Source organism: Maylandia zebra, linkage group LG10 (genome assembly GCF_041146795.1).
Source record: "Maylandia zebra isolate NMK-2024a linkage group LG10, Mzebra_GT3a, whole genome shotgun sequence".
NCBI lineage: Eukaryota > Metazoa > Chordata > Actinopteri > Cichliformes > Cichlidae > Maylandia > Maylandia zebra.
This window is the reverse complement of record NC_135176.1, coordinates 1,249,554-1,271,636: the sequence shown is the minus strand read 5'-3', so window position 1 is coordinate 1,271,636 and position 22,083 is coordinate 1,249,554. Positions and strand designations below refer to the sequence as shown.

At 43.6% G+C, this 22,083-nt stretch overlaps 1 protein-coding gene across 2 annotated transcripts in view; it reads right to left on the bottom strand.

The window, feature by feature from the left end:
* Window positions 1-3,804: 3,804 nt before the first annotated feature.
* The window catches only part of atp2a3 (ATPase sarcoplasmic/endoplasmic reticulum Ca2+ transporting 3), a 44,678-nt gene continuing 26,399 nt past the window's right edge, over window positions 3,805-22,083 (bottom strand). Inside the window, exons 9-22 of one of the 2 annotated variants that reach the window (XM_014408384.3) lie at window positions 19,877-19,965; window positions 18,900-19,002; window positions 17,739-17,870; window positions 13,380-13,496; window positions 13,061-13,279; window positions 12,444-12,779; window positions 11,508-11,728; window positions 11,212-11,414; window positions 9,471-9,556; window positions 9,019-9,152; window positions 8,425-8,542; window positions 7,892-8,009; window positions 7,743-7,776; window positions 3,805-7,642 (exon numbers count right to left, since the gene is read on the bottom strand). In XM_014408384.3, coding sequence (XP_014263870.1) covers window positions 7,772-7,776; window positions 7,892-8,009; window positions 8,425-8,542; window positions 9,019-9,152; window positions 9,471-9,556; window positions 11,212-11,414; window positions 11,508-11,728; window positions 12,444-12,779; window positions 13,061-13,279; window positions 13,380-13,496; window positions 17,739-17,870; window positions 18,900-19,002; window positions 19,877-19,965 — 1,881 coding nt within the window. In that variant the 3' untranslated portion in view covers window positions 3,805-7,642; window positions 7,743-7,771. The remainder of the gene's footprint in view (window positions 7,643-7,742; window positions 7,777-7,891; window positions 8,010-8,424; window positions 8,543-9,018; window positions 9,153-9,470; window positions 9,557-11,211; window positions 11,415-11,507; window positions 11,729-12,443; window positions 12,780-13,060; window positions 13,280-13,379; window positions 13,497-17,738; window positions 17,871-18,899; window positions 19,003-19,876; window positions 19,966-22,083) is intronic. The other variant, XM_014408383.3, reaches the window with a different exon arrangement.

Genomic DNA, 22,083 nt, shown 5'->3' with positions numbered 1-22,083 from the left:
ATGATGGTGTCCGCACTATGAGACCTGTGAGCAGCTCAAGCTTTATTCGCACAGACTCACTTTTGACTAGTGGATACTGTTTCCTTTTAATATTTGTGTTTTTATTGGTCGACTGTGGTGAAGCACTTTGTGAGCCTCATCTAGAAAATTGCTATAAAAATAAATGTTACTTACATGTATAAGATAGTAAATGCTAAACCTAAATAAAATCCACACTATAAATATGAACGTCACACTAGCACAGAAGCTTAACGTGTAGTTAAGAATTCATTTTTGCACGATGAGAATAAATCAAAACTTTTAGCTATTTTATACATGAATTGGTTAGTTCTTGGTTAGTTCAGTGATTGATGGGATTTACTGCAGGTAATATAAATGCATGGAGTCAGACAGTGTTAGAGGGCTAAAGTAAAATCAACACCATATGTTTTTCATCATCATCATCTTTATTTATAAAGCACTTTAAAAACAAACAGCTGACACACAGTACTGTACATAAATAATACTATCACATAAGACATAAATAAAAGCCAAATAAAAATAATTATTATTAATTCGTTAGTTAATAAATGATTAAATTATTATTATTTTAAAATAGTTTCAATTAAAAGCCACAAATTGTTACACCTGAGAAGCTGGAACTATTAAAACTAAACAGATATTAATTGTCAGTTCATTTTCCAATCTCTTATGTTTTCAGTGCAGAATCTTAAACAATCTTTAAACTGCAGCCGGCTGTATCGTACAGTACATTGGAGGCTTCTGAGTTGTAAAGCTGCAGTAAGTGGTGCACATGTGCCACAGCCTCTGAGCTCTTTCTTGGCAACAGCTCCAGCCTCACAGCACAACACGGGCTGACACCATGGGATAAGGGGCACAATGTCCTCGCAGCGCAATCGCTCCTCAAATTTCAAGTCTTTCCCAGCCATTCCTGTTTTTTAGAGCCTGCTGGACTGTGAGCAGCATCTGCTTGTTTTCAAATGAGTCATGGTGCAAATCGGCCGCAGCACAGCCTTGTATGTGCATAACAGGACTGAGCGTATGAAACGAGTTCAAAGAAGGCATGTGGCATGACCAGATCATTATCAAAGGTCAGGGATCCCTGCTTGAGTCGGAGCTTGTTTAGCCTTAGCGATTTATTTATTTTTTCTTGTCTTGCATGGTTGCATTTTAACAAATATGGTCTTTTTCACAAAGACATAATCGTTGGAAACAGCTTCACACAAAAAAGAAAAAAGTGTGTGAGTCAGTTGGACATTGAAGTAGAATAATATTTAATTTCATCCTTCTTTCTGCTGATGCTTTACAAGTTAGCCTCAGGGGTGCTGTTATTTCACCTGCTTTTTCTTTCATAGACATTCATTTTATTCAGTTTTCATGCCGACATGTAGAATGAAAGCAGAGGTGTGTGTTTTCAGAGCAATAACGCTGTGGTCTCGTCTCACAGGACGTCTTAAACCACAGTTCGGACATTCTCTTCCTGCTGATATGAAAGCAACAGGATCCTGGCAGGATTCACTTTAAGCAAACGCAACAATTCTCCTCAAACACCTTTTGCTATCAGCTCTAAAAATTTGCAGTCTTTCCATTAGTTTTCCCAACTCCTATCTTTGGCCTGTGTGTTTACTTGCCTTTCACTGGGACAGCGTCTCTGCTGAATGCTGTCTTGCATCTGTCCTGCTGGAAAAAACAACCTAATACTAATGAGATCCTCCTCTGCGGCCCTTGAGAGGAACTTCCCCCTCTGGAGACAATGTGCGTGCATGTGTGCCATTCTCACATGGGAGGTCTGAGAAAGCATATCTGGCACGTGTGTGCAGGTGATTAGGTTTCCTGGAGAAGTGGAAAGTGCTGCTAGGCTGTAGTGTGATGGAGAAACTTAATTTCATCCTGTTGGGTCTTTTTTCTCCCTTGGTGTTATAGGACACAATCAGTGCAGCTGCTGCAGAATAAAAGCTACATATAGCATCTTGACAGGCCCACTTAGTAAACAGCACAGATGCACCAGGAATGCGATGCAACATCTCCCCCTGCTGGTCCCATAGCTGTCCTTCAGTTTTATTCCACTGATTTAAATTCAATAATAATAAAATCAGTGGATTTGACTGCATTTGAAATCATGGCCACTACATCTGTATCTTTGCAGAGTTGAACTGAACAAGAGCTTTCGGTTCACGGCAAAGAGAAAGCCGCTCCTGCTGGCAGAGCTCCTTCACTGTGTGAGAATGTGAAGCATGTGAAGGGCACACACGGTTTTATCAGAGCAGTGTTTCCAGTGTCATTGAAGCAGCATTCTGCTGTTGTCCTTATGTTCCTAGATTATGATAAGAAATGACCTGATAGAAATAAATACTTTTTGTTTCCTTTTTTAATTTTGTGACACGTTTAAAAGTAAACTGTAATAAATCACGACTCTTGTAAAGAGCTGCTCGTAAACTCAGAGGATTGACCGTACGGGTCCATCCAGGTCACGGTGCTCTCGACGTTCTTGAATGAAGGCAACTGGATTTGTTTTAGGTTTGTGAAGACATTTCACCCCCGTCCAAGAGGCTTCTTCGTTTCTGAACACTGGCAGAGGCCCAAGTATTTAAACTCATTGTTGACCCATCCTGTTATAATGTGGCTGATTAAGGATTCTTCACACTGCATTTAATCATTAGTTGTTATTAATCTCTTTCACAGAGTGTCTTTTGTCCCATGTCCCTCAGCCAATGGCCGCCCCTCCCTGATCCGGGTTCTGCGGCAGGTCCCCCCCACAGTCACCGGGTGCTTGCTGATAGGGGGTCGTCTCATGGTTGGGATATTCTCCGCACGTCCGAGTGGTTAATTTGTCTGAAATGCACCTGTTGGCCTCAAACTATGTTGTCTTTACTATTTTGAAAATAAACATAGGCTGTGTCTCAATTCAGGGGCCGCCTTTGAAGGCTGATTACGTCACAGCGATGCGCCGAAGGCTGTCCCAATTCGAAGACAAATGCGTCCTCCCTTTCCCCAGATTTGGAGGATGGGTGGGGTGTGTCCTTCGTGGACCACCATATCCCAGAATTCATAGCACAGCAGCCAATTCCAGTTTCCAACAATGGCGGCCGCTACTTAGTTGTAATATTACTCTTTTCAATACTTTGAATAATAATTTAATTACTATAGTATTTTTATAATAATATAAAAATACTTTTCAAACAATGGCTGAGGAGCGTGGCTAAAAAGTTTGAAATATTATTCTTTCTGGGCCACAAAATAAACTTTTAAGATATTTTCAGGCGAGTATGTAGCTGTGCAAACTTCAAATATCTGCTCAGTTTATCAAGACATCGCACATTTGCAAAAGCGCTCCGATGTTTTCGGAGACGTCTGTTACCCACCAGCTCGATAGCTGACTGGGGTTCAAGGCTCACTGGAGCCGGCGAGAACAGCGACCTCCCGGCACAAACATGATATTTTTCAGTGTTTGATTTGTTCCTGAGTAAATCTGATGGTCAAGAGTTTACTCTGGTGTCCTGTTACATTTTAGATAGCAAGGAGCAGACGGCTGAGTTTATTAAACTCCACTGAGACAGCGGTGACGCAAACCTGAAGGTTAGACCGTCCCATCTCACAACCTCGCACTTCCGGCCTTCACGGTCTACGTGGGCCGGGTCCACCGAAGGATGCAGCCCCTGAAGTGAGACACAGCTATAGTATTCAAATCATCTGCTCATTATTGCCTCGTGCTTTCATTTACATATCGAAGACTGTCCCAAGTGTTGGGGGGGGGGGGTTGCACTGACAATCATCCATTTAAACAAAAAACCCACAGCCTCTGAATAAATAACAAGATAAATAATCTTTATTTCCACGTCTTTGTCATTTATAAAATTATGTGTCCACAATTAATATTAACAAGGCAACACAGAGAATCCTTTTAATTTCTCAGAGGTGGAGGTCAGGCTCTAGAGGCACGTTCACTAGTCAGCTGTTATCATCTCAACCCGATCGCTCCTTCACTGTTAGTAAAGGAGGTTAGCCTTTTACAGACTGCGGAGGACTCGGAGTACCAAGCTGGAAGAGCTTTGCAACGTCCCAGATCTGAAAGGGGTCTCTAGAGCCTGCATCACCACCAAGCCCTTCAATGTACACTCATGAAACTTCATATCCCAGGATTCATCACTGCTTATCGCTCAGTGTAAACCAGACACTGTTCGTTCACAATTTCTTGAGTATCCTCACACCAGCTAGCTATCACTGAAATGTTCCATGTCATTGCCACTTATTAGCGTAAGCGTTAATCTCGTCTATCCTAAACACGATATCATCATATTCTTCTCCCTACAGTAAAAGACACAAAACCCCACAAGTGTAAAAACCAAATGGAAACATGAAGAAACAACCTTTCTATTCTACAAGGAAACAAATAAACCAAAACAGACAAGAAACAAAGGTCCTTAGATACCATGTGCTCCAAAGAAAAAGAAAAACAGGAAGTCTTGTAAGTCCGTCTCTTGTTGAAAGTAGGTTTTCATTGATGCAAGTTATCAAAAAATTAAATATTATATACTGTATAGGGTATTATTACAGTAACAAGGTTCCATGCGATCGTTTTCTCAGCGTCTGTACAGAGTTGAGGATTCAGTAGTAAATAACAAGGCTACGCAGACCTATCGTGCCAGCATGTTACAGAGCCTTGGAGATCTGGGACAGGGATGTGGAATCTGCTGGTCTGGAAAGAGGTGCCACATTCACACGGTGGTGACGGGAAATCATGAAAAGCTCAACCTTAACATAAAGGCTGCTTTGTGTCAAGTATAGTCACAATCCAGCTTCTGGTCTATAGTTAAAGGACTAGTCTGCTCTTAAAACCTATTTTTTAATATATATATAGATAGATATTAAAACTGGTGAGGTGTTTTAACAAACTTTATAGTGTATTTGTTTTAATTTGCCTCGTCTACTTAAGTCAGTTTCCTACTGTGCATTCCAAGAATGACCCCAGAGAGCATGCGAAACTGGAAACATCTATACTTTGGCGAGCTATTCCCTGGAGCGAGAAAAAAACAACCCCATCACCAAGCAACAAAACGAGTGTGTAGCACAGCTGCATACGCCACAGTCAACAGCTGCAGACTGGATGGATTGTGTTGAAGGGTAAATTTCCTGCATCACACTGAAAAAAGTACTGGGTTTGAAATGCTGTCTGAAAAGGAGAAAGGGGGAAAAGATCTGCACACTGTGTTGATAACTCCCAGTTCAATTTAAAAAAATGAAACAAACCTCCTTAAGTCCCGTGCTGCAAGTAAAAGCCATTTTTAATATACCAGGTCTGCTGAATATAGTAATTGTTTGGTCAGAACACAAAGAAGATGACTGTGTTGCAGAGCTCCTGCTCCAGGATGAGGTTTACCTCCACTCATTTCTACCCAGCTGCTGTTTTTAGACAGCTCCCAAAGTCTGCACGGCCAAAACGCTTCTAAGGTGAGCGGCGGCACGAGCCTCGGCTCACGTTGTTTACCGTCCTCCTTCAGATGATCACCATTACCTCTCATCACCACATGTATATGACCACATACAAGTGGTCAGAAGAGCACCTCCAGGGACTGAGGTACGCGACAAGATGACCTCGAAGGGGAGCTCAGCTAAACTTCAAAGTGTTTGTTTTTTTAATGGCTGTAGTGCTTCAGTGTTTTTAACCAATCACTGCAGCTCTACCTTTAAACACACAACAGCCACAACATATCATTGCTTTAATAAGTATGAGGGACACAGTGTGCAGATTCCCATTTTTATTCCACCTATTCAAAGACTTTTTAAAAATGTGTACACGCTCTTCTCTGCAGCATGTGGAAGCAATAAGAGTCCAAAAACACAGCCGACCCCGTCCACAGAGCACCAGGGCCCCACACAAAACCCAGAATTAAGACTTAAAAGACACAATCCAAACCCTGCGGGTTCATTCAGTCAAACACATTATTATTATTAAGAATTATAAAACACCCAAATGAAATGCTATAGCACTGAGAAAGCAGGAGGAGCTGAGGGAGCAGCGCACAAAGCAGAACAAGAAAACCAAAAAACACGCCACATTCAGAGTCTTTAAGACTTCACATGATCAGTGTGAGAATCACGGTCCGGCCATGCGAGTGCAAAGTGGTAGTGATGGGTAACGAGCTCATTAAAGGTCAGCAAACACATTCATCGGGACCACATGTTTAATGTGGAGGTGCAGTGGGCTGTGTAAGGCATGGATGTGCTTAATATCTACACTGTTAATGTCCACGTGACGCTGGGACGAGCCACTTACTTCTCTAACTTACTTTAAACTACATCGTTTGTGCGATTCAGACGGGGGAAAAAGCCTATCACATCAAATTAGACAACTTTATTCAAGTAAGGCTATAACGCACACACACCTCAGCGCTGGTTCAGGGTGTGACACAGCGGATTAAAGGCATGACGCAGGAATCCTGAAGCATCAGTTTCCCGTCCACCTTTAACCTTTACATGAAATGACTCGCAGAGATTTTCCAGTGGCAGCAAAGAAGCAGAAGGACATTATAGTGAAGCTAAAGAGGGCCAGCTAAGTGGGCTGGATCACAACTACTCTACCGATTTGCTGGTTTGGTTGCTGTTTGACTTTTTAAAATTTCGTTTCTTTGCCCAGTGTGTGAGCCGACCTCAGCCCCTCGAATTTAGAGCCAAAGGAAGCAGCCAAGCAGCGTAAAGCTATTCACACCTTTAGGCGGAGCGACCCCAACCCCACCAAAGAGCCCGACAGTCACGACCCCGGGCCCACAGCTGCCTCCTCACACAGAGAGCGAGAAAGAGACAAAGAGAGAGCAGAGACAGGCCGAAGGAGAGGAACTGAGCATAAACGACAGAAGAGTGATGAAGGAGCAGCGCTGTGACAAACTGGCCAGAGAAACAGTTGTGTTGTGCTGATAAGGCCAGAGCTGGCTGGAATTCACTGCCAGTAGTGTGATGGCAGAAGCCTGGGCAGCGCCTCCTGATAATGATGCTTCTGTGGACACGCGTGGGTACCGTGGCTCTCTCCTCACAGCGCCTCCAGGCTGTTCTCACCTTCCTCGTCCTTTCCTTGATGCTTTTGCTTTTTTGTCAGTGTGTCCATCTGGTTCTTCTCCTCTCAGTCTCTCTTTCAGTCTCTGTGTTGATTTTAAAACCCCAACTCCCACCCCCACCCCACCCAGTATTATCAATGTCTGTTCCCCCATCCTCCCCTCTCCCCCCAGAAGTCCACCACTATGTTTGTACTGTACAGACAACAAAAAGATGAGCAGAAACCTTTAAAAAGCAGAGCCCAGTTGTATTTTTCTTTTCTGCAGTTGTTTCTTGCTCTTGCAACTATAAAGACAGGTCTGCATCCGTCTGTGTCCTCCCACACACACACACACACACACACACACACACACACACGCACGCTTGCAGGAGCACAAGCGCTCTCACTTTCTCACACTCATTCTCATGCAAGCCACCCCTCATTTCTAGTGGTGGTTTGTTGGACATGCAGAAGTGGGGAACGAGGGCAGGGGAGAGAAACGTTTCCTAGCTCAAAAATGGGAAGAGGGTAGCTGTGTGTCTAACTGTGTGAGTGTGTTGAGGGAGAGGTCTTAGTTCAGCTGCCATCTCCTCCGATACTTCTTCTCCTCATCACCTGCCAAAACAAAAACCCACAGGCTTAGAACACGTAACCATCGGACAGCAGGCAGGTTCGAATGGAGACGGAAGAAAGCAGCACAAAGAAAGTCAGGTACCTTTTTACAGAAGGTGAGATTAAAAGAGTTTAGGCTGATTTAGAAATGCAGAAGAGAAGGAAAAAAGAGCAGAACAAGCATCATTAGATTCGTTTATTGATTTGAAAAAAATTGCTTATTAAATTAAAAACAGGTAGGACTTAACATACCTTCCAGATGGTTCCTGGATAAATATTTCAAAGCCTCATCCAGTAGGATGACTGGGAAGGAAATCTTCAGGACCACAGTCCACTGGGACCAATGCAGAGGGGTCACCTGGAAGATGAGCTGAAGGACAAGAGAAATCAGACGATGATGACAAAGCTGCAGCAGAAGCCTTTTCTAACATGCAAGCTTAATATTTTGTAACTATTTTGAAAAATGCAAAGACATCAGCCTGCAAGAAAACATAATCCAGTGGAGCCATGGAAACCTTTATTTTGTAACGCCTTCTGTCTGACTCACAGCATTTCTGTATCTGCTTTTTGCACGACGCTAGCTATTACATTACATTACATTACACCTACAGGGCCATCCTACTTTTTTTGCAGACGACAGACAAGTTGTGTCATCACTGGCAAAAGAATCGGACTCATAAAACACGGCTCGTGAATCTGGGCCACAATACAGTGCTGAGGATTATTAGCATGCAGTGTTTGGGTTTTTTTAAACGCTCAAAGAGCTGCGTGTCCTGTGTACTCACTGGCAGAGGCTCGACGTAGAGGATTAAGAAGTGGAGGGAGAGGGAGAGGATGATTGCTCCCAGCAACCAAATATTGACCCAGGGAGGCATCCTGAGCAGGGACTGGTTCTCAGACAAACTGTAAGGAGAAGTTTGAATAGATGAAAACATGCTAACATTTCAGGATCAGGTTGCAAAACAACAACTGATGAAAATATTCCAGCAAGCTGCATGAAAATGAACAGATGTGCCGGCGTTAGGCTGGACCATCTTTGGACTCCATCTGAAGTGGTGATCAGACCTCGTCGAGTTGGACATTTCTTTCAAAACAGAGCTAATGACCCTTCATAGCTCCGTTCAATAAAGTATAATTTCTCTTCTTAAGATGTGCGCTTAAGCACATTCTTCAGGTGGAGGACATAAAAACAAAAATCAGTCGTTCAAACAGTGAACAGCTGATGTTTGCGACGGCCGTGGCCTTTCTGGCACGGATCGTTCTTCCTCAAAGGGAGCTCCGTCTCGTCGAATGACAGCGTCGCTTTCTTTGAGTAAATTTCTGACGTTTGTGACATTTAAGGCTCGTTTACTCTGACACCAGCTCTGAAGCCGACTGACCTGTTGAGCGCGTTGAACATTTCGATGGTGACCAGCACAGACAGCGCCATGGTTGTGGGGTAGCGAGATTCAAACACCTCGCAGTCTATTTCTTTGAACATGGGGTTGTCCTCAGTGCACTGCATGAAATGTCGCTGTGAAGAGAGAGACAGGCGGAGTTAGCGTGCGCTCGTGCATCGTGTTGCGACCTGGTTTGATGGGACTCTGCTCAGATTGGGTGGGGGGCAGCTGCCAAACCCTGGCTTCATTTCAGCTCTGCATGCAATCAATCCACAGAAATCTTAATTCCCTTTCTATGCCTGTCTGCTGCTGGGATCATCAAACGTTACTGCATCAAATAGCAGCGAATGAAAAGGATGCATAGAGGTGGGGTAAACAGTATAACAGGAAACAATGCAGCTCATGTTCTCCTAGGGCAGGAGCTACGTCAGATAAACTGTTTTACAACTCACCAGCTGATAGAAAGACACTTGTGGGCCCTCCTCATCAAACAGGTACCACCATGTGGCTGCACTCACTGTTCCCAGACCCACATATCCTGCAAGACAACACAGACATACATTTATATTTATACACACAAACAAGAGCTGCCGTTTCTTGCCTGTGAGACAAAACCAGATATTGATAGACGCACAGTCACAAATTTAATATTATACAGACAAAGTGTAAGGTTACAGTTATTCAGTGTGCGAAGAATAAAATGTAATAACCTTACAAAGGAGAAGCTGTTCAGGAAAATAAACATGCTGACATGAGTGCTTGATTAGAAAAAAAAAAAAAAAGATGCTAGGCCTACTGACAGTCGCCGTTTTACTAAATACATCTCAAATCTTGTTACTGTATTTTTCCTACCATAAGGCGCATTAAGCGAAACCAAACAGTCAGATAAGTCAAACTTTCCTCAACTCATTCTTCTTGCTTCCTCCACTTCTGTACCATTGATTCATTAATGCTGAATCCTCTGCAGCGGCTCTATTCCCATGTTGTTGCAGTATATTAATGACTAACCTCGTATTGTGGATGGATTATCTCAGTTGTTCTCCTGACTGAAGTTTGGTCCGTTTACAGCATCCTGCCATGAGATTGCATTTGTCTCTAACCATCAGGAACCCTCACGTTAACTTTTATCGAGTGGAATAAAGTTAGCGTTCATCCTCCAGCTTCACTGTGTTTATGCTAACATAGCTGTGTCGCTAGCGATCACGTAGCACATCATTATATACCAGCTAGTGCAACTTCAGTAACCCTACAAACGTCACTGCTGTTTAGTTTTCTGTCTTCATTTATGTTGGAAGTGATAGCAGAGCTGTACCTTTGAATTTGTTTCAGAAATCCCTCAGTCAGAACATGCTATATTATGTTTAGGTGGAAGCTAGTGAGCTAACTTCCTGCTAACTTCTAACTCCGTTAAGTGTAATAAATTCTGTTTTCATGGATGCCTGGATGTTAAACTTAATTGTTACACCTGGTAAAGCAGCAACACTGATCATTTTATTAAAGATGAAAGAATTTAGACAGTTTTTAACTCTCAGTGATGCTGCAGTGTTCGTTTGACTTTGGGACCTGAAATAGATGGAGTTTAGGACCCAGATTCCTCTGCAAGGCTCCTGACTACAGCCGTGATGTTCCAACAATCCGTCAAGCGGTGCGGCTTCGTAGCTTAGCAAAGTCGGACTAAAACATTTGTGACAGAGTTTTGAGCGCAGTGTATGACATACAACCGGTTCAAGGTCAATGAGCACAACCAGAATTCATACATAAGTTGAACTGACGATTTTTGAGAAAATTAAAGGATTTTAAGTGCGCCTTATAGTGTGAAAAATCAACGTTAACTAAGGTACCATCGATAAAGTGTTAGAAAATGCATCAAGTTGTTCTGCTATTAGATTTTTAAAAATGGGCGCAGGTGCACAGAAGCTCTTTAGACAGCCCTGTCAGCCAATCAGCAGGGCTAACACACAGACACAGTCAACCAGTCACAATTTAGAATCACCAGTTAATGTTAACTCAGGCATGTCTTTGGACCGTGGAGGGAAGCTGGAGTACCCGGTACCCATGCAGCGAGAGACTAAAAGAACCCTGACTGGATTCAAACCCAAGACCTTCTTGCTGTGAGGTGACAGTGCTAACCACCGCACCACCCCACACAGTGACAACTGCACAATAATTTATTCACGTCTGAGTGAATAATACCTCCAATGGCCAGGTATCTAAAGAAGAGCCAGCCAGAGATGAGTGGCTCCTTAGGGTTGCGGGGTGGTTTATCCATGATGTCCAAATCTGGGGGGTTGAAGCCCAGGGCGGTGGCAGGCAGGCCATCAGTCACCAGGTTAACCCACAGCAGCTGGACTGGAATCAAAGCCTCAGGCAGACCCAGGATAGCTGTCAGGAAGATGCTGCAGACAGACACAGGAGAGACCCACAAACGTCAGCCGCACACGAAGACAGTCCCCGCCCGGCAGCTGCGTCTCACGGCGCTCTTGTCTCACCACACGACTTCTCCCACGTTTGAGGAGATGAGGTATCTGATGAACTGCTTCATGTTGTTGTAGATGGCTCTGCCCTCCTCCACAGCAGCTACGATGGTGGAGAAGTTGTCGTCAGACAGCACCATCTCAGACGCCGACTTTGCCACAGCTGTACCGGATCCCATGGCGATGCCGATCTCTGCCTTCTTCAAGGCCGGGGCATCGTTCACACCATCACCTGTCTGCAACCAGGAGGAAATACCTGGATTATTACGTGTCAAAGAACAGGGGGGCACTAAAGGAAACGTCAACAGTATTGTTTATTAAAAAGCGTCTCTCAATAAGACTTGCTTATCCTTAAATGGTCCTTACTTAGAGATATAAGCTGAGCATTGAAACTTGGCCCTCAGAGTCCAACACTGTGACAGTACATGTGTGTCAGAAAAGAACAAGTCCACTCTCAAATACCGAGCCCACACTCATTTTTCATGAAGGATGACTCGCTCGGGAGCCCCAAGTTTAACAAGCAACGACTCTAACTCACTGTGCAAAGGCTCATTATCTTTTCACACCATGACGGGATTAAACTAAAGCTGTGCAGAAGAGATATTTATCTGTCAAGGCAGGGCCTGAAAGCAGCTTCAGACTGATGGGCAAATGGTGATATTGTCGTTTCCCTCCCGCGGACCAACTTCTCTTCTGAGACGCATGTCAGATAGGAAGCAGCCGAGCAGACCAGAGATGACAGCTCGTGATAGCGGCGTCTGAGAGAGCAGCCTCACAGAGACCTGGAACATGTCATGCCTCACTGGCTTCTCCTCATACATCTTTGACAAGTCATTCAAACAGCGAATGGCTACAGGAAGGAGAAAGGCAGCAGTGCTGTGCACTGCCACAAAAAGAAGAAGATGCTGGAACACGCAGGTGTGTTACTTGTATGGGGATAGTTTTCCTTACCATGGCTGTAATCTCGTCAAACGACTGCAGGTATCCGACGATCTTGGACTTGTGAGCCGGCTCCACGCGGGCAAAGCACCGTGCCCGTTTGACGGCATCTCTCTGCACCTCCTGCGGTAGATCGTCAAACTCGCGGCCTGTATAGGCCTTTCTCGTCACGTCCTCGTCCTCTTCAAAGATGCCAATCCGTCTGCAGATGGCCACGGCCGTGCCCTTGTTGTCCCCTGTGATCATGATAACACGGATACCTGCCTCGTTGCACAGTTTCACCGAACCGATCACTTCCTTCCTGGGTGGGTCGAGCATGCCCACACAGCCAACAAATGTGAGCCCCAGCTACACGGAAAACAAACAGCATCAGGGTGGTTAGGTTACGCAGGACCACATCAGGAACAGCTTTCTACTGTTACTGCTGCCAAAAAACATCCGATCCAAATTCTTCCTAAAGAACAAAGAAACTATTGGAGCGAAGACCAAAGTGTAGAAAGTACTAACTACTACTAAGCAAACTAGTACCCAGTCGTCTCATTAAACTTAACAAAGCCTATTTCAATTCAATGTGGGAACAAAAGGACTTCTAAGCTGTGATGTTTGGATAGAGAAATCTTGTGGCGAACCTCATATTCTGCAAACTTGCTGGAATTCTCCAGCTCCATGTTTTCCTTGCGTGGCGGAGTATCGTGCGTAGCCAGCGCCAGGCAGCGCAGGGTGTCCTTGCCCGTCCCCCATTCTCTGATCTTAGACATGAGCTGGTCGCGCACGGCTGGTGTCAGCGTCACTTTTCTGTTTCCCACCCGTACGTACTCGCACCGCTCTATCACACTCTCGGGCGCACCCTGAGGGGACACAATGCAATTGGCAAAAGAAGAACATTAAAAAAATGGTTCAAATGAAATGAAATTTGTGATTATTTGAGTTCGTGTTATTCAGCCGTGCCTTGATGAACATCTTGCTCTGGGACCCGGGCTTGACAGGGGTGCAGTAGACAGACATGGACTTGCGGTCACGAGAGAACTCCAGGGTGAACTCCTTCTTCATCAACTGTTTGATAACCTGACAGATGAAAAAGAGGGCAAATGCTGACATGGCAGAAGAAAATGATTGATTGATTGATTGATTGAATCTTTATTTTGAACATGTTGAAAAAGTATAAAAAAAAAAAAAAATAGAATTAAAAGAGACAAATGAACAAAGCAAACAAAAGGAAAACGAGCAACCACAACTCCAAATAACGTCCATGTTCAAAAAGGAGCAGGAAGAAGCATAAGCTTATTTAATCCCACCCCTTTTCCACTATCTAGTATCAATAGACTACAGAAATACTTCCTTGTAATTACATTATATGTTATGTGTAATTTTTTTTTTAAATATATACACACATATGTTTCTATCTATCCATACCTACGTATATACACACATATACACATTTTCAATAACCCCATTAACACCTGAAGGATACACAACCTACAATTTTTTTTTTTTTTATATATATACATACATACACACACATATATATACACATACACACACATATATATACACATACACACACATATATATACACACACATATACATATATATATATATATATATATATATATATATATATACACACACACACACACACATACATATATATACATACATACATACATACATACATATATATACACACACACCCATACCAACAAACCCGTGCATGCGCACACACATGATAATATTAGACAAGAACACCCTATCAAATCTCTACCTTTTCCCTGTACCCTGTAAAAACCATATCCTTAAACCGCTTTTTAAACTGCGCCATGCTTGGACATTGCTTCATATCTTTACTTAGTCTGTTCCACAGCTTCACTCCACACACAGAGATGCAGACACACACACACACACACACACACACACACACACACACACACACACAGACAGACACGCAGACAGAGAGACAGACACGCAGACACACACACACACACGCAGAGACAGGCACACACACGCAGACGCAGACACACACACGCAGACACACACAGAGACGCAGACACACGCAGACACACACAGACAGACACACACAGACAGACGCAGACACACGCAGACAGACAGACACACACAGACAGACGCAGACACACGCAGACACACGCAGACAGACAGACACACACAGACAGACAGACACACACAGACAGACGCAGACACACGCAGACACACGCAGACACACACACACAGAGACGCGCAGACACACACAGACAGACACACACAGACAGACAGACGCAGACACACACACACACACGCACGCAGACACACACACACACACACACACGCACACAGACACACACACACACACACGCAGACACACACACACACGCAGACACACACACACACGCAGACACACACAGAGCTTCTAACAGCTGACCGATGTTGAAATCCGTGAGTGTGCCAAGCAGCTTCTCTCTGTCAGAGTTCGGCACACTGGCCTCTTTCTCGGCCTCTTTCTCGGCTCTCTGGTTCTATATGTGAAAAAGTTCAGATCGTCTCATCTAAAAGTTTCTGCAGATTCCTGCTATTGTAAAGTAATGGTTCACATTTATCCATCTACTAACCAAGACAGCGCAGCAGCTCGTTTCAGAGTTACAGGTAAAAGGAAGATAAAACCCTGTAATGAGCTCTGCTGTTTGCTGTTGTTACGTTTATAGACTAGCTTTGTGCAAAGCTGTTTTTAGACTCACAAGCAAACACTCACACCCTGAAGTCAAACATTTGTTGATCATCAACTATCTGCTTTTTTTTTTTTTTTTTAAATAAATGGGTCGTCCTTGTGTGGGACACTTAACCATAACCTGCATCGTTCATCATATATATGACGTGGCACAGGTTTATAAGCAGGCTCCTCATAGGCAGTGCAGCAGTGTGATTACACAAGTCTGTACAAATCTTTGACTGGACATTTAACCTCCTAGGACCTGCGTCCACATATGTGGACATCACATTCTTGGTCATTTAGACCCAAATACTCAATTTTGCTCTACAAGGGCCTGGTATCCACTTACGAGGACGTTATACTGCTACTGTTCTACTGAAATTTTAAACAAATACCCTCATTTGTGGCTCTCATTTTTCTTAGAAACAAAAATTGGGCAAAAAAAAAAAAAATTCCTGTAATTGTTTGTTTTTAGATTCATCAGGTCAAATCAGCCCAAATATCAAAGATAAATTAAAAATGCTGTGAAGAGTTCGGGTCTTAGAGGTTAAAGACCAGTCCACTGATTTGCTCACCTGTCTGACTCACACTGGGCACTCCAATACATGAATATAGAGCTGGGCGATATGAGATTTTTTCATATCACGATATGTTTTTTTCATTTCAGGCGATAACGATATCTATCACGATATAAGCCAAATAACTATATTTGTAAGATTTAAATGTGCCGTTGCTCACAAGTAAAATGTGAAATAATCAGCAGCTTGTTTTTATTTAAATATTTATTTCCCATAATAAGTTCAACAGGGTAGATGTACTTAAGGAACATGAGACTTTTTCAGATAAATAAAGGCAAATATTGCAAACTACACAAAAGGCAGCCGCTAAAGCGTTTAAGTTTCAAAATAGAACAAACGAAACAGACTAAATTGTCAATTCCACTTAGAAACAAAATATTAATTCTAAAAATAAATCTTAGTTTGTTTTACAGAAGAACAGACAAAACTGACTAACTTTTGTCAATATCAAATAAACTGAGAACTAAAAGGAAATTCTCAATCTCTCCTTGTTGTATAGCTGAGCTTTTCAAACAGTTTTAACAGTTACTTTAGTCTGACAAAAGCCGAATGACGAATTAGCGCTTCCAGTCAGAGACTGAGGCTACGTCCACACGTACACGGGTGTTTTTGAAAACGGAGATTTTCCGTTTTCGTTTTAAAAAAATAATCCCGTCCACACATAAAGGCAGAAATGAAGGAAAACGCTGCTATGAACATGCCAAAGCAGCAGGTGGCGCTAGATTCCTAACCGTGCAGAAATGTTGGCCAATCAGAAGTCTAGAAGCCTCGGTGGGAAAAAGTAAACAAAGCTGGGGCATAGAAGCAGAACCGAGTCGTATGTGTGGAGGGACAGTAACTGTGTGTATATGTAAGCATTTAAACACTGCAGAGAGTAGAATTAACAGTATTGTAGAAATTCATTTCACCGAAACAATAACGTGGCGCACAGTGTGACGCATGCACCAGTTTATTGTATTTCCAGACTTGCTTTCGGCACAATTTACAGTGCACGCTGCTCTGTTTTTGTCAGACTTGAAATAGCAGAAATACCTTCACACTACGGAGCTTCTCTGGCTCTTCCGTTCGACAATCTCTCCGGCGTTGGAACCATCATCTGTTTTCTCTTCGGTCACGCTCGGTTGATTTTTCTAGTCGGCACACTCATTTCCTCCATTACCTGCTGGCTGCTTCCCAAACAAACACACGTGCGGCTTGGCACTTGTGCTGTACGTAACAAGTCACGCGACGTGACGCTGCGGCTGTGATTGGTTCGGCTCTGCGCTACTTAGTTTGGATTGGCTGACCTTTTTTTTTTTTTTTTTTTTTTTTAAGAGGACAAGAGCGGCGAGGTCTATCGCGATAGCTTAATTTCTCTATCGAGTAAAAGTTATATCGCGATACATATCGTTATCGTTCTATCGCCCAGCTCTACATGAATACATAATTAATTGAAAAAAATTGGGTTGACTGCCTTGAAAAAAGTAAAGTGGTGTCAATACTACTTGAAGGGTAATATTTGTTCTTTATTACTATAAAACAGGACGGTCCCTAAAAACTAATCAGATTTTACATTTTCCGAGTGTTGGATGCTGCACATCTGGAGTCAGCCTAAAACTGACTAACTTAAAGTGTGAGGTTTTTGGCAAACCCACGTCCCCTCATCAATATGGAAATTCATGCAAACGTCTGCTCCAGAATCTAATTGGATCACCTACTGCATATGGACTGAGCCGTAAGAAGCCTATGAAGTTTGTATCGTGTCAGACATGTTCATAAGAGCACGCCAACAGCTGCACAGAGGCAGGAAGGAGCCGCACTGCTTGTGAGTTTGATATCAGGTCTACAGTTTGAGTAGGAAGTCAAGCTTAAACAGCTTTAAGCAGAAATGAAGAGAAACCTGCTGAGGTCTGGTTAGCTCACCTCTTTTTACTTGTTTCATCTCAAGTCAGCAAGACTTCACACAGCTGACTATTAAACCACCGTGTTAGCTTCATGTATGCAGCAGTACTTTAAATGCACACTAGGATCATGCAGCAGTGGCAACTTACTGAGTTGCAGGCACCGGCACGCTCCACCTTGGTGAGTCCAGACAGATCCGTCTTGAAGACATTCATCTTCTCGACCAAGGTGGTGAGAGCTGTTTCTGTGGCCTCGCCCACCTTCTCATAAACCCCTTTGGCCTGCGAGAGAGAAGAAATTTATCAAAACACATTGATCAGCTCTTCCTTGGACTGGTTTTTGTCCCGTCTCCCTCTCCGAACCCCTGACTGGTCACGGGAGTTGGCCCCGCCCCGCCCCTCCCTGAGCCTGGTTCTGCTGGAGGTTCCTTCCTGTTAAAAGGGAGTTTTTCCTTCCCACTGTCACCAAGTACTTGCTCATAGGGGGTCATATGATTGTTGGGTTTTCTGTATTATTGTAGGGCCTTTACCTTATGGTGACTGCTGTTGTTAGGATATGAATAAAAGAGCACTGAATGAAACTGAAAAAGTTGGAGTGTTCAACATTTGGTACACTTGTGTTTATTACAAGCATTAAATGTTTAATATTTGTAACTATTTTAGAAGCAGACACTTGTTTGGCTTCATGTTCGTTTCCATGGAGTCAAAATAGCTCAAGACTGACTGGACAAACATGCTGAAAGGATATCTGCAAGTCATTCGCCACGACCTCCACCATTGCGTTTGAGTCATGCATGCAAAGTGGCTTGTCCTCGCCAGCAGTAAGCCGGCAGTCGAGATGAAGCAGTAACGGCACATCGCACATCATTTGCTTGTGCGACTGGCCGTAGACGGGAATTAAACACCTCACTCCCCTCCAGCATCGGCTCCTCTGCAACTCTCCTGTCTCTCTCCTGGTTTGGCTCAATCAGACTCTTTATCCAAAGTGTACAAAATTAGCAGAGAAACAGCCATTTATGAGAACAGACGCAGATACGATGGAGTTTAGAAGTGCTGCATGCCTGGCCTCTATCCTCAGCATGGTTACCATGATACCATGGTGATGACAAATAGGTGAGAAAAGCAATTCAAACCAGAGAAAAGAGATCATACCAGAGTAAAATTAGCTCAGTTGGACAAAAAGAAAAAAAAGCAGTGAGTGTGATTAAGGGCTAATAATTATGGAAAATATCATTCGTGTAATTCTACGTAGAAAGTTAGACTGATGGATCTGTTTGGAGCTTAAAAGTGTTCAAAGTGTGTGCTAATGACCTCGTTATAGTCCAGTGAAGAATCATTGCACATCGAGCACACGGTTGCCAACTCCACAAGTCCATCATAGTCTCCACACTGGACAGGCTTGTTGTCTTTGAGTCTGAAAGAACAACACACACACATAAAACGTCACACTTCGCTTCACTGCACACACGGCAATCTCACGAATACCCATGAATGGGGTTCACGTTCCACAGCTGATGGAGAAACCGTGCTCGGACGGCAGTAAGGAGTGTATCTGAGTGTGTGTGTGCTCACTGCATGACAACCATGGATCTCTTCCCAGTAGAGACTGCAACCGTTGCTAGCGAAGCTCCCACACAGTAACCCACACTCTGCTGTTATGAAACCGTAGGTTCATCCAGAGTCACAGCGATGTAGTCAGCAAACGGCAAAACAAACAGCATGTATATACACAATGAACCGCAACACCCTGCCCCTGTCTGCTGAACGCTTGTGCTCAGAGGCCACCTGCCTTCACTGCTGCACAGTTTACATCTCTGAGATTTCAAAAGTGTCACAGGCAACGTCAAAAAGGGTCAAAAATTCAGTTTGTCCAAGTTTGCATTAACAATAGTCGATCATTAAGGTGCTTACTGGGAGTAAAGTACAACTGAGACTTATGGGGCATATATAATTAAAGCCACATGTGCTGTAACACAACCAACTGGGACTGCTCGCTGTTTTTATGCTGCACCAACTGAAGCAAAGCTACTCAAACTATTCCTGCAAACTGACGGTGCATCAAATCTCAGAGCACATCGATTTATTGCATTTATGTTTTATCTGGTTAAGAAGAAAGGAGGAGCTGGGAAAGGAGAGAGAGACGCTTTAACTTGTTTTTCATTCAGTGTAGAATCTGCTGGTAAAAAAAATGAAAAATCTGGAAGGCTTAACAGCAAACATTTTCCATGTAATGAGTTATTAAAGCACAGAGGCAGAACAAGTAATAAATCCAGAATGGTGGTACTCACATTTGTCCCTCAGGGGCATACGTAGAACCAGTTATAGAGAACTCGTGCAGGGTGCAGCTGGAGTCCTCCACCTTGTCTAGGATGAACATCTGGAGAGAGAAAAAGACCAAAGCAAACAGAGGTGGGACCTTTAGCCAGTTACAACTGTGGCTGCTCCTCGTTTCGCAGCTGTCCACTGCTGTAAAAGATAATGACCGCTCAAATTGTGTGAGATTTTGGAGCAGTAAAAAAAAAAAAAAATAATTTCATATTTTCAGTAGCTAATTGGATCCACCCACTGACGAGGTCCTGTGGACCAAGAGAAACCGGCTGGCGATTACTGTAAGAACTGAGTGAACTAAGTCAAACAGCTTAATAATAACGAACACGTGACTTAATGTGAATAACAAAAAAAACACTGAAAGCACAAAGCAGTCACACTCCTGCTTTTTGCCCCTTTCAGTTGCATCACAATCAAGAAATGTAGCTGAACTGTAATTGGTCGGCTGTGGCTCAGGTGATCCCTGACTCATACTGAAGTTTGAGATGAATGCATTGGAGGCAACCTGGGAACCGATTACATACCTGACGTGGACCATTGCAGCGCTTTGATTCGTTTCCTTTTCTGTTGCAGATTTGTTTCTTATCTCAAGCACAGTTGCTGAGCCGTTTGTGCTGATATGCTGCGTTTGGTTGTTCAGACTCTTTGGTCTCATATGTGCAGACGTTGTTCCAGGAGCCTCGCGGTTTGATCAGACGCACGGTCGTGTTCCTTCTACAGCGAGCCGGCTTCCAAACCCTTCCAACCAAGCCGTACTTGTTCAGGCTCTTTTCTGACTGCACTGTTGTAACCTTTAACATGCTGAGGCCTGCAGAGTCTGTAGCTCTTGGGCTTTTTTCAGTGAGAACTGTGGGGTCTGGGAATTTGCTGGGACGTCAACTCCTGGGAAGTTTGCATTGTGTTAACACACACCTAAATGGTTCATGCCGGCAAACTGCCAGAGCTTCTTCTTTTATAGATGCACAGCTGCTGATCAACTAATCCAGTGCACTTGATTAGCAGCTGGCTGCTAACGACTGGGATATAACTGTAAATATTAGACTATAGTGTGAAAGCAGCCAGAACAGAGAAGTGTGCTGGTGAAGTAACTTAGTAATGGCATTTACAAAGTACATTAGGCTAAAATTAGCCACCATCAAGGCAAAGCAGAAACGTACTGAACATATTAAAGCAGTAAAAAGTAAATACTTGCTGTAAACAGGAAGTCTTCAAGGCTAAAACACAAACGAGGAGTTCTGTTTATCAAGTGTTGCTGTGATCCAGAAACATCAGCCCCTACTGCATACCGGCGTCTGCACCGTACGGGCACTCCTTTCTCCAATTTCTTTGTTTCTCTACACATGCAAGCAACACGGGAGTTGCAGTTGGCTTCATCGGTCCCGGTTACGAAACACGCTGTAGTGAACTGATGGAAAAGAAGTCAAGTGAAAGCAGGAGACAGAGCTGCATTCCCAGAGCACTTCAAGGACTTGTTGACTGCTTTGTTGACAAGACTTCCCCCAGGAGGCGCAGTTCACGATGTACTGCTAATGCTAATGCATCAGTAAAAACAGAAGGGAGAACAGGGGCCAGGATACGCCATCGCCCATATTCCAGTGACTGTGTCCACGCTGCTCATTTCAATGGGACAGACATTAGGCAAACAGACTTTCATTGACCTCAAGTCGTTTAACAATATTCTGTGAAAACTTCTAAAGATAAGACATGCATGGACAACATGCCCAGCTCGACTTAGTTTGAGACTGAACAAAGTCCTTTTCTTGCCTCTCGATTCTCCTGTAACTGCGAGCGTGTACGAGTCGCTGACTTAAACCCACCGATTAGTGTCAAAGGAGCTCTTGATCAGCGGCAGACTTCACCTGAGAGGAGACCGCCGTTGTTTGCAGAAAATGCAGTTTTTAAGCTATTATTCACATAAAAACTCTCCATGACAGCAGAGTGGTACATTTACTCAGTGGCCCACAGACTTTACATGCAGCTCTTTGGCTCTGAAAGTAACCCTGGTCAAAGCTGCCTTTAACCTTCTTTTAAACTCCTGGCCAGCAGGGGGCAGCTCCTCTTTAAAAGCCAGTCTGGGAAAGACTTGTCCTGGACTCATGTTTACTTTTGGACTTTGTCACTTTGGATTCAGATATCAGCATTAAAAGCTTCCTTTTTGTCTCCACTC